This window comes from Ambystoma mexicanum, chromosome 4p (genome assembly GCF_040938575.1).
Source record: "Ambystoma mexicanum isolate Mex_15411 chromosome 4p, UKY_AmexF1_1, whole genome shotgun sequence".
In the NCBI taxonomy this organism is placed as follows: Eukaryota; Metazoa; Chordata; class Amphibia; order Caudata; family Ambystomatidae; genus Ambystoma; species Ambystoma mexicanum.
The window spans coordinates 279,505,440-279,518,305 of record NC_090927.1 but is presented as its reverse complement, the minus strand read 5'-3'; the positions used below and the strand labels follow the sequence as shown (position 1 = coordinate 279,518,305).

The window sequence follows — 12,866 nt, the reverse complement described above, 5'->3', positions numbered from 1 at the left end:
GCCCATATCAACTCAGTTTGATACTGACCTTTCTTAGTTTGCTTTGGTGGCTTGTGCTTTGCATGGAGTTGAAAACGCATTTGCATCTATTGCGTGATGACATCACGCACCATTAGCGTAGCAACGTCACGTAGCAACGTCACGGTAAACAGACACGGAATAGTGTCATAGAGCGTTATAGGCTCCTTGTTTTGACAATAAATCCTGATCTCTATTCTGGCTTCTATTACGGATATAGTCATATATAATAGACAAGGTGAGACTGATTACAAAGCACACTAGTAGGAATCAAGTCATCCAAATCTTCAGAAAACACTGGCATCTTTTACAATTGACATTTCAAATGTGTCTGCCTAGTGAATAACAGTCTTTGTTGGGCATCATGTTAGAATCATGCTGTTCCCATCTTCATCTTGTATCCTGGCTTGCAACATTATGTGTTACTACTGACTTCTGCAATTGTATTCGCTCTCTCCTATTGCTTCTACACTCTTTTTGACTGCTTTCTCTCTGTTCTCTCCTCCTCTCCCTTTTCTTATCTCCTCTCCTCCTCCCCTTACTTTCTTCTATGCACTTACTCTATCAGAATTGTCCCTGGACCTAGTATGATAGCAACCTCGCCTGTCTCCTACCCCCTCCCTGTAGTTGCCCCCCCTCCGCCACCCTCCCACCAGCACTATCTGAAATGTAGTCAGGCCTAGTACGATAGTCGCTTGTTTTGTTCCTGCCCTCCCTTTCTGCACCCCTCTCCCTCACGTTTTGATTTTCTCCGGCTCTACCAGAAATGTCGTCAGGCCTAGTACGGTAATCGCCTGTCTGTTTCCATTTCCTTCCCACTCTCCCCCTCCCTTCCTTATCTATGTCTTAGCTCTTGCACTATCTGAAATGGCGTCAGGCTGAGTATAAGAGTTAATTTCGCATCCTTACTGTTCATGGCCTGTAAGACTGTCATTGTATTTTCCCTTGTTCCCTCCCTTGCCTTGAAGCGCTTTGAAACACATTGTGTATTGGCGCTATAAAAATAAACTATAATATCATATCATATCTGCATCAGGAGTTGGACGCTGTACGTTGTACTAAGGCACAATATATGTCTTTAAATGTATACATTAAATTATGGGTAGGCTCACTGCTTAATATTCACCTCCCCAATCAAATACCAATTCAGCTAAACACTGTGCAAATACTACAAGACAGTACCATGTAATTGACAAACTAGAAGTTACACTATGTTTGTAAGCAATTTATAAATGTATGACATCTAGCATTAAATAGCCTTTTTTGTCATGGACTTCACTGCTATCAACCATGTTAATGTTTTCTGTCTTTATCTTTACAGTCAACATCCTCAAGTACTACGCGCACCCCACCTACTGCCCGCTCAAAGCCAAAAGCTCGTTTCTTTGGCAAACGAGGTATGTAAAGATGTTAGACATTGAAATATTTAAAAAAAAATGTGTATTTTAGTATATCTATGAAAGTCATTTGAAGTGTGTAAACTGCCACTCTTACCAAGTTCGGAGAACAGGGTTTCTTCTTTTCAGTAAGTGAAGTAATGGTCGCCAAGTAAATGTAGTTGGTTATTTATAACGCTCGTAATACCCAGAGGTTTGGATCGAACATGTGTTGCTCCGCGTCATTTTGCTTCCAAGGCGAGCGCGTTGCCCCTGAGCTATCCTCCCGAGACTTGCTTGCTTTGCTATGGGCAATGAAGGCTTAATGATCACATGCACTGCATTCAAGACTCCATTTGGGAAATTCATAACCTAGGCCGTCAAATGCGAGATGCATGGCGTGCCTTCAATAATGCGGCTGCAAAACGGAGTCGCAACAGGTACTGGGGTAAGGACTGGCCCAAGTACTGGCTCTGGGTGCACATGGCCAATTGCTTGATGCATGTGTGGGCATGGAGGGAATAGACAGACACGTATATGTTCACAGGCCCATCAAACACATTGTGGGTTAGGGCGTGAGGACCGCCCGACACCGTTTGCAGGAAGGAAGTGTCTATTTCGGAGGACAAAGGATAAATAACAGCTATTTATTACAATGTACAACGCCATCCCGAGATGCACCTCTACATCACGTGAGTTGTACGTCACCACGCTGCTGCGTAATGCACTGCTTTTGTTATTTTGAAATGTCTGACACGCGCAATGCTTTTGGAGCGCCTTCTGAGGACTGCTGATGCACAGGCGCACCAACGAGGAAAGGCCAAGGGGTCAAGGTGCTGCCGGAATTTCTGGATTGTCAAATGCATCATATTACTGAAATGCTTGCCAGCTTATCAGTGGTTTTGGTGCCATTAAGAGGAGCCTGGTTTAGCACAGGCACTGAGTACAGGGTGCAACTGGGGGAATACAGCTAAAGTTGCCCCCATAGAGATGTTTGCAGTTTTTATGTTCTTACTGTGCATGCTAAACTATGCAGCAGTCAATGGCAGGATCCATGTTGGGAGAAAGAAACATTATTTTGATTGATTAGAATTTACAGGTACTGAATGCTTGCTAATGCAGTGATATTAACCAGTCCAGAAGCACACATCTGGGAAGGTAGCTCAGCAGGTTGTGTGACTGTTACTGTGATCTCGTGTGCTGAGAACTCAATTCTTATAACACTTCTGTTCTAAAATGCACTGTTTTGACACATTTAAAAACATTTTTGGGTGAAGAAACCACTCAAACCCACAGAGAGATAGTGGGGTTACCTTACTTTGCTTGGTTGCTTCATAATATTCAGGAGGAGGCTATGTTTTTTTGCCCCCAGAGGGAAACATTTGGGGACACACCGACTGGCTTTTGGGCCTGGTGGGTCCATGGGCATAGAGTCTAGGGTCTGTGCTAATATGGTTTTGGGTGCCGTGGTGTTTGGTCCTGAGAGGCTATGTTGAGTTCATGAGGGGCTATGTTGATTGTATTTGGAGGGTTGTGATGATTGGGTTTGGGTCTATGGGTATTAGGGCTTAGTTCAGCTATGAGGATTTGGTGTGGGGGACATGGATCTGGTCACTGGGACTTGGGGGGGGGGTTGCTGTGGAGACTGGGTATGGGGGGCTGTGAAGATTAGTCCATGATTCCTTACGGGGGTATATGGGCATTGAGTCTGGCGGCAGGTAGCTATTGCAGTTGGGTCTGTAGTGGGTTATGGGTATTCAATCTGGCCTTGCAAGAGCTTTGGTGGTTGGGGGATGGGAGCTTTAGGTTAGTGAACTATGGTGGTTGGAGGCTATGGTGATTAGGTCTGGGGGGAATGGAACACTTTGGAAAACATGGTGACACCATATATTACACGGGCAGGAGAAATTCTGCATGAAGTGCTATATAAATCACCAAATTATTATTATGGTGATTAGGTCTGGGAGGCCATGAGGTTGTATTTTGGGTTTTGTGTGGTGGGGTAGCTGGGCCTAGAAGGTGTACATGGATTGGGCCAGGGGATTCTATGGAGACTGGGTAGGGGGGCTATGATGTTTGCGTCTGCGTTCCATTTTATTTGGGTCTGGGGCAATTAATTTTCTTATCAGGTGCTATGGTTATTGGACTTGGATTCTTTTTTAATTGGGCCCCTATAGCCCCTGAGACCTCAGGGGCTTTATCCATTGAGCCTGAGGTTAAAGAGGATTAGGTCTGAGGTGGAATCCGCGTTGGGTATGGGGGCTATGAGGATTGGATCTGGGGTAATATGGTGATTGGGGTTTGCAGTGATTGGAACCAGGTCTGTTGTGTTTTGGGGATTTATTATCAGATTGAGAGAGGTATGGTGGTGGGGGCTTTGGTGATAAAGGGGGGTTTATGGTTGGGGATGGACTGCTATGGTGGCTGGAGGCTATAGCGACTGGGTCTGGTCTTGTCTGTACAACAAGTGGGTAATAATGGTGTGAGGATATAATTATTAAAACGTTTAAAAGTTGGGGGAATCCAGCATGAAGCACTGTATACATAATATTTATAATATTATTTGGGATTGAGTCTAGGTGGGCACAGTGATTAGCTCTAGGGTTCTCAGGAGCTATGGGCTTTGAGTCTGGTGTCGATGGGATGGAGTCTGTGGTGCTATGGTGACTGGGTCTCGAGATGTATGATGAAGGCATATGTGGGCCTATGTTAATAGTGTCCGGGGGATTTGGGTATTGGGTTTGGACGTTTGGGGTTATGGTGATTGGGCCTGAGGGACTGTTCTGACTAGGTCTGTGGGCTAAGGTGATTGTCTGGAGGGACATGTGATGAGGGACCTGGATAGGGCTATTGTATTTGTGTGTGACTGGGTGTCCAAAGAGGGGCCCGAACTCCGTGTGGATGGATCTACAATGATGGGTCTTGATAGGGCAATGGTGAGTATGTTTGCTTGGCCCTATGTAGTGACATATAGATGAGGTTATGGTGATTGTCTGGATGGGCCTACAAAGAGGGTTCTGGGTGGGGACTAGTACGTTTGGTTCGGGTCAGTGACAAGGTTGCTAGTGTCTTGATGGCAGAATAAAGAGGTTGTATTGATCGGGTCTTGAATAGGAATTGGGTCTGGCTGGAGCTATGGTGATTTTGTCTGGTGAGGTTTGTGGGAATTGGCTCTGACGGGGGCCCTTGGGGATTGCGTCTGATAGAGGCTGTGGGGATTGAGTCTTGTCGGGGGCTGTGGGGATTTGTGTCTGGTGGGGAGCTATTGGGGTTGATTCTGTGGTTAAGGGGCTATGGTAGTTGCTTTGGTCTGACCAGTGAAGGATACGTGGCTCTGGATGGGAGCACAAAAAGTGGTGGTATCTATAAGGTCTTGAATAGGGATTAGGCCTGACTGGAGCTATGGGAATTTGGTTTGGTAGATGCTGTGGGCATTGAGTCTGGTGGGGGCTGTGGGGATTGTGTCTGGTGGGGGATGAGGGATTGGGTCTGGTGGGAGCTGTGGGGATTGAGTCTGACAGGGGCTGTGAGGATTGAGTCTGGTGGGGGCTGTGGGGATTGTGTCTGGTGGGGGATGAGGGGTTGGGTCTGGTGGGAGCTGTGGGGATTGAGTCTGACAGGGGCTGTGAGAATTGAGTCTGGTGGGGGCTGTGAGGATTGGGTTCGATGGCGGCTGTGGGGATTGGGTCTTGTGCAGGCTGTGGGGATTGGGTCTAGTGGGAGCTCTGTGGTTTGAGTCTGGTGGGGGCTTTAGGGATTGGGTCTGGTGGGGGTTGTGGGGATAGGGTCTGGTCGAGGCTGTAGGGATTGGTTCTAGTGGGGGCTGTGGGGATTGGCTCTAGTGGGAGCTGGGAGGAAGGAGTCTGGGGTGGGATGCTGGGATTGAGCTTGGCGGGGAGTGTGGGGATTGAGTCTGGCAGGGGCTGTAGGTATTGGGTCTGGTGGGGGTTGTTGGGATTGAGTCTAATGGAAGCTGTGGGGATTGGGTGTGGCAGAGCTGTGGGATTTGGGTTCAGCTGGGTTTCAGGGATTTCTGTCCGGTGGGGTTGTGGGGATTGATTCTGTGGTTAAGAGGCTATGGAGGTTTTGGCCTCAGATGATTAGCTCAGGGGACTATGGAAATCAGGGCTGGTAGTTGGGATAACTTTGGGTATTTAGTGAGCTGGGCTATGGGGATTGGGTCTGGGGGTCCTATAGTGTTTGCATTTGGGAAACAATGGTGATTGCATCTGGGGGCTGTAGTGATCGAGTCTGGGGGATATGGTTCTTTGGTCTGGTGGGGGCTATGGAGATTGGCCTGCAGGACATTCTGGGGTTTGTGTATTGTGTGGGCTTTGAGAGTGGTCTTGTGGTGGTGCTATGATTGGTCCTGGGGTTGGGGGCTACAGTGATTGCATCTGGTCAGATATCATGATTAGGCTTTGGTACTATAGTGATTGGTTCTGGGACTCTACATCGACTGGGCCTGGAGAGCTATGATGATAGGGTTTGTGGTGGATTACGGGATCGAGTCTGAGGTTGAGAGATCTATAGTAGTTGGTTTCTGTGATAGTGTGGGGTTGGGGTTGGTGGGTACAGTGATTATGCCTGTTGTGCATTATGGAGATTGAATCTGGCATTGGGAGAGCTATGGTGATTGAGAATATGGGTTATAGTGAGTGGCTCTGTGGATCTACAGTGTTTGGGTGTTTAGGGCCTATGGGCATTGCATCTGGGTCTACAGGGACGTTGTCTGGAGACCTTTTCTGGAGGTGCTATAGGCATTGAGTCTGGAGTCTATAGATATTGCATATGGATGTGGTGATGGGCCTGTGATAATTTAGTCTTGGGGACTGCTGTGGGGAGTGGGTCTGAAAGTGCTATAGGGAATAGTTCTGGGGCCTGTGGGGATTGGTCTGGGGGGGCCTACAGAGATTGTCTTTTAAATGGGCAGTGGGGATTACATGTTGGGCAATATGGTGATTGGGAGTGGGGCTTGGTGGTCATGGTATTAGGTCTGTGGTGGGTTATGGGGATTGAGTCTGGAGTTGGTAGAGTGTTGGGTGGCGTGGGTGGGAGCTTTGATGGTTGGAGGTGACGGGCCATTGAGAGTGGAAGCTATGGTGATTAGGTCAAGAGAGGTATGGTACAATAGGTGGGTAAAAGTGGTCACACTCATTATTACAGCACACAGAAACTGTAGAAATTGGTCATTCAGCTCTGTATACATCCCCAAATTATTATTACTATGGTGATTGGGTCAGGAGGTCTATGATGATGGCATATGGGGCTATATTAAAGGATAGTTCCGGGACTTTTTTTTTATTGTCCCTACGGTTCGGCCATGTGTTTTTAAGCATAACTCGGTAGATCGTAGAAAACTTTCCTATGGACCTTACCCGACTTTTCGTCCATTAACGCACTCGAAATCAGCCGCCATTTTCTGATAATCCTATCATTTCCCCCCATATACCTGGTTCACCTGCTTTTGCGGCACTAAATCAAATCCCCCGCCCCTGAAACAGACTTTATCAAAACATTCATATTCCCCGCCTCTATCCGTGACGTGACTGAGCTGCATAGGCAAACGCGCCCAGGCGTCTTCTACGCGACTCCACACAGAACCCGGAAATCAACACAGATCAGCTCACACAACAGAGCGCGCCACAATTGGGAATATGAAACTGTACTTTTAAATCAAACCGCAAGATTGTAAATTTGGTAAAGTACATTTATTTGACATCAAATGTTTTGAGAATATTCAGCGATTTTCATTTTTATTTGCTCACGTTCCAAAAAGTTCGTTTTGAGGCACGCGATGTTCCTTTGCTGTACACAGGGTCTTAGATCATCTCACAATACAGCGCCACAATTCGGAATATGAAACTGTGGTTTAAAAGCAAACGGCAAGATTGTACATTTGGCAAAGTACATTTATTGGACATCAAATGTTTAGAGAATATTCAGCGATTTGCATTTTTCTTTGCTCTCGATCCAAAATAGTTTGTCTTGAGGCAAGCGATGTTCGTGTGCAGTACACAGGGTGTTGGTTTACGATAAAATAAGCTCTTCGGTCGCACTGATAATCGCATGGCTGTTCCAACAACGAGGCACTAGGCCACCACAACGGTCTGTATGTTGCATCTAGCCGTTAGTACCGCGTAAGGGCATACTTGTACTTGGCGATCGTCCCATAAAATGGTCAGGGTGGTAACGTTGTTCACGCGGAGAAGCAACTGGCGGTTGAAAAAGCCATCCGCCGGTGTCTGGTACTCGTGACACATACAATAATGAAGGATGTACCTGTTTTAAAAACATAAAAAATGAAATTAGTCTCACCATCAGATCTTTATTAAAATTATTCATTTTATATATTAGGTCAGGAAATTATTTCATAGCTAGGACAGTGCAACTGGGTATTATACGTCAAGGGGGGGCTGTAGGATACTGAGACAGTCCCCCAGTGCAGGGGTTGACAGGGAGGCAGTGCAGGTGGAGAGTGGAAGGGCCCAGGACCGAGGTCGCAGACAGTGGACCAGTTGTAGCAGGGGAGAGGGAGAGAGAAAGCAGAAGCAAAGAGGAAGGTTTTGAGGTGCTTCCGTAAAAGGAGATGGTTCTCCTCAAGATAGTGTGCGGTACAAAACAATATGCCACATAGAACGAACAAGTACAACTTAACCCGTCTTTAAAGCTACTGTATAGTAATTAAATTGCGGTATAAAATCATCTAAAGAGTTATTTACATTATATTTGCATTTTCCATTGTGTCTGTGCGTAGGGCAGCCCCGAAATACCACTCCTTCTATGCCGACGTTATTTCTTCTAATGAACAAACATTAAATGGCTTTCGTTTCTGAAATTATATTCATTATCATTTCTTACGTTATTGCCCCACACCCCCAAAAAGAAGTCTTTCGGGATGGTCCCGGCCTGTCAAGGTCAAATAACAATAGAACCTTATACTGAGTCGTGGGCCATTCCGGCACACTTTAGGTGGACATGGAACAGAGGCAATGTTGGGTGGCAATGCAGTTGTCCCCTGCACAGGTTCGTTCACAACTCCATGTATGTGCCTATCTAGGACATCAACAATAAGTCTCTCAATAAAGTCATATTGCATATCCTCAAACACTGGTTTGATAACCCATTGTTTACTTCTTTTAGTGAAGGCCTTATTGTAGCGAAGCGTCCCTAAAGTTCCGGTCGTCCTACTTTGTTGACGGCCAACATTATGGTTATGTGCCAAGACCGCTAGAAGAGTCCGATTTATCATGCCCTCCATGCCAAAATGCAATCGTTTTGGCCTGTACTTTAGGCACATATTGTGGAACACCTCCAAATCTCCTGTGTGGCAGAATTCCGTGAGTTCCCTCAAATCTCTTGTTATAGTTTTATCAAATACAATCTTTTCAATGGCTTTGTGAGTGGGTGATGAAGGAATCAACCACTTCTTCTTCCGTGCCTCCTCTGTGGACAAATGGCCATGTTCACAATTGTGGAAATGTTGGTTTGTGGTCCAGCAGTGAACGTTGCTACAGTGTAGCATTCCTGACCGCCATTTTTCCAGTAGAATTTCCAACGACCCTCCACATGTTTTTGAGCTCCACCAAAGATGGTTGCTGATTGACTTGGACCACTGTGAAATACCTTGCATATCTTTTTTTTTTACCTGCATTTTTTTACCTGCAGCCGACGTTTTTTTATTGATTGTTTTTGCAAGATGCCAAACGTCAAATTGGTGATTTATATTTTTGTACTCTTCTCTCATTGTCTTGGCAATTGAAACGTGTCTGTCCGTGGCTATCAGGTCGATCACCATTCCCCGCGATTGTAGTTCTTGCAATGATGCTACAAAGCCAACTTTCTCCATGGCCACTGAGGATGTACTTTGTGACACCTGCACGACCACCGAACTCACAATTTTCTTACTTTCCATGTCCTGAAAGTGGTAGGTGCAGTACTTGGCTGAAAATCCTGGGCTGTCGCACTGTCCATCACCGGCTAGCCTGAACCGTTTGCCCGCGAATGTACTATCAATAGACATTTTTTCCATTCTCCAAGCTTCGCTAATGGCTGGAAATAGATAATCGGTTTGGTATTTGTAGAACTGAGTTTTCGCAATGAAATGGATTTCCACAAACTGAAAGAAAGACTCTAACTTTTTTGAAACTTGAACCACTAAAAAGTGCAGCCGCTGCACAAAGTAGATTGCCTGCTGGCAGTTGCCCCAGCATGGGTTGTGCAGACCATGAGAAAGGATATTTTGTACAGGTGGCATGTATTTTAAGGTTAGTGCCTCGAATTGCACGAGTCACATTAATCAATGGCTCCCCACATACTTCCCCACCAACCGAATGCCCACATTTCATCCGAATAATAATATCAATCAAACAACTATCGAATACAATGAATTTGGCCTCTTTCCTTATACTGTCACTCTGCATCCCAGCTGGTACGGCCTGTAACGTTGAGGACATGTCACTCACATGAAAGGTAGAATCTCTGATATCGTCTTCCGCTATGTTCAGTGATATTGATGGTGTTTCATTGTCGTCCACTTCATTCTCTTCCATTGCAACATCTGTTCCTTCTCCGGAGATGGGTGAATAAAACAATTTCTTCAGCTTTCTCGCGGTCTTAGTTTTTGCGGGTGTGGATTCTGTGAATTGATCTCCGACTGCATCCGAACTACCAGGAGGACATTCACTATCAATGGCTGGTGGTGGTATAGCTCCGTTGTCAATCACTTCATATTCTTCCCATTGGCACGATGCATCTCCAGTCTCAAGTCCCTGCCAAAAGGTTTGACAAGCAACATCTCTCGTTCACTTCACTGTCTGTGTAGATCTAGTTCATACACCAACTCGCAACTAGAGGACAGATTGGAAAAGGGATGTTCAGTTTAAACACAACTTACAGTATTGAACTATTAACAGTGAAAAACAACATAATATAGTGACCAGGACACTAACCTTCTTTTGCTTTCTTTTCTTTGAAACTTTCTTGCCTCGAACTTCAACATCAGGACGCTGTTGCTCCGACTCGTGTGTGCATGCCTCCACTTCCTCTTGCGCTGCAACGACTATATTTTCATGATAAGCACATCCATCACGCACTGACGCTCCATCGATTCCCTGAAACATAGAACTTTCATTAGTATGTATAATAATATCGAAAACACAAAATGTACTTGGGGACCAATACCCACGTACATCTCAATAGCAAAACACGAATGAACGCTTTGTGTAGAACATTCAAATGACAATTATTCACGCATTGTTGATCTAGTTAGATGGAACTGTCAAGTGGCACAGCGAGTAGAGCGCTCGCTTTGACATCAGTGCAGAGCCTGCGAACGCAGGTTCGAATCCCGGCAGCGCCAAACTCAGCGTTTCATCCTTCCGAGGTCGATAAATGAGCACCACACACCGTGGGTAATAATAAGCAGCGCTCAGATACCTGAGGGTTCGTAGCGCTATATAAATGCCAAATTATTATTATTATTATTATTATTATTATATTATTATTATTATCCATACCTCGGGCTCCTCATAGACTTCCATTGATGATATTATTGAAGATGATGCTTCAGTAACTCCCTGAAACACAGTAATTGCATTAGTATGGTTTTCTATTTTGTTAAAAAGAACATAAACATTGTGCAGGTGTCAACGGCTCATCTAAATAGACCTGCACAAATGATCAGTTGTCTAAAATAAATAATGGATATGTAAATATGATTCGATTTGCTCGATCGTTGGAAGTGTCACCACCCAGAGATCTGCATCAACTACTAGGGGTGATGTTCTTGTAGAAGAAGCTCCGTCATCTCCCTGAAACATAGTACTTGCGTTAATAAAGAAGGAAGTATAGCGGATGTAATCACGTCATATGATTTCGCTTGATCGAACTGTCAGTATCCATACCTCGAAATGCATAAGAACATCAAGGGACGATGTAACTGCGGTGCACACTTCTGCAAGCTGTTGCGCCGACCCGTAACTGCATGCTCCCCCTTTTTCTTGGACTAATGCTCCATCGACTCCCTGAAACATAGGACTTTCATTAGTAATGAACACAATATTGAAAAAAGAAGACACATAGGAGGGCGACAACAGAAGGACATATCAATGGCTAAAAACGAAAGAAACATTGTGTGTAACAATCACGCTACAAGAATGCAAGATCTGATGATCTCCATCGATGGAACTGTCCGGAAACGTACCTCGAGCATCTGAGTGACATCAACGGTTGTCGTCAATACGTTGGACTCCTCAGCATCTCCCTGAAAGACAGTACTTGCATTATTTTGGATAACAATAATTATAACTGAAAACAAAGACTAGAGGACGAGTACAAGGGTGTACCATTAGGTAAAATAATTACACGATAAATTAAAACTATTGATTTACATGCCTAAAACAAGTCAGTGGCAGAATAGCCAAGTAAGATTACCCGATAGGCGCTTGAAGTGGCTGATGACTGCAATAACGACACGGATGGAGAATCTTCCGCCTTCATATTGAGTGGATACATAAATGGGGAAATTATTGTTAGCTAATGCTACACACTACCGCAAGGCCGAGAGATAAATACGTAAACTTGACTCACCAGTGGAGGGATGTGGACGAATAGAGTGGGAATAGCGGTTGAGAGCAATTTTCGCCTCGCTCGCGGTGTGTTCTTCTTTATTAGCAATGATGTGGAGTACATGTCTGAGCTAAAGTGCCTGCTGCAGATGCGGTATCGATCACCCCTCTTGTCCGCAAAGACTTCTAGGACTCTACTTTCAAGCTCAGACAGTGGATATCCGCAATATCGGACCCATTCTCTTATCTGATCTATTGTCTTAGGGAAAACATGCATTATAGTACCTTCAGATTTATTATGGGTCTTCGAAGGGCAACCGCCAATGGAACAGGCAGGCATTGTGGAAAGTTCTGAAAAGTAAAGATCAACAATTCTCTATGAATACCAATGTGTTAAAAAATTAAATGACACATAAAAGGTTCTTGGAACTATACACGTTATTCACATGCGGATAAGTATTTGAATAACTTTAAAAAAATAGAAAAATAATTTGACTAAACTCAGAACATGTGACTAGTTACTTGCATGTACTGTCTTGAACGAAAAGAAATTGGACGCAAAATGATTATGGTACATGGCCTTACCTTGACGAACAAACAGTTAGATGCAGGGATCAGAGTAGTTTCTTGTCGTAGAACAGGGAGCAGTTCACAGGTTGCAAACTGACGAGTTTCCTCGAAGTGGTCACGGAAGTTCTCCAGCATTGGATCTTTCATATATTCAGATGCTTGAATATTCCCCGTCGTCAGACTGGGAATCCTTGGTGATAAATTAAATAATAATACTTTTTTTTTTTTTAAATATATATATATATATATATATATATATATATATATATATATATATATATATATACTGCCACCTAGCAGTGCATGTACATAGCCCATTATAGACTATGAGCCA

General features: G+C 44.7%; 1 protein-coding gene across 1 annotated transcript in view; it reads left to right on the top strand.

Moving 5' to 3' along the window:
* The window catches only part of LOC138453202 (adhesion G protein-coupled receptor F5-like), a 1,258,340-nt gene that overhangs the window by 1,164,379 nt on the left and 81,095 nt on the right, over positions 1–12,866 (top strand). The window contains exon 20 of the mRNA XM_069605829.1: positions 1,340–1,415. Within this exon, the coding sequence (XP_069461930.1) occupies positions 1,340–1,415 (76 nt within the window). The remainder of the gene's footprint in view (positions 1–1,339; positions 1,416–12,866) is intronic.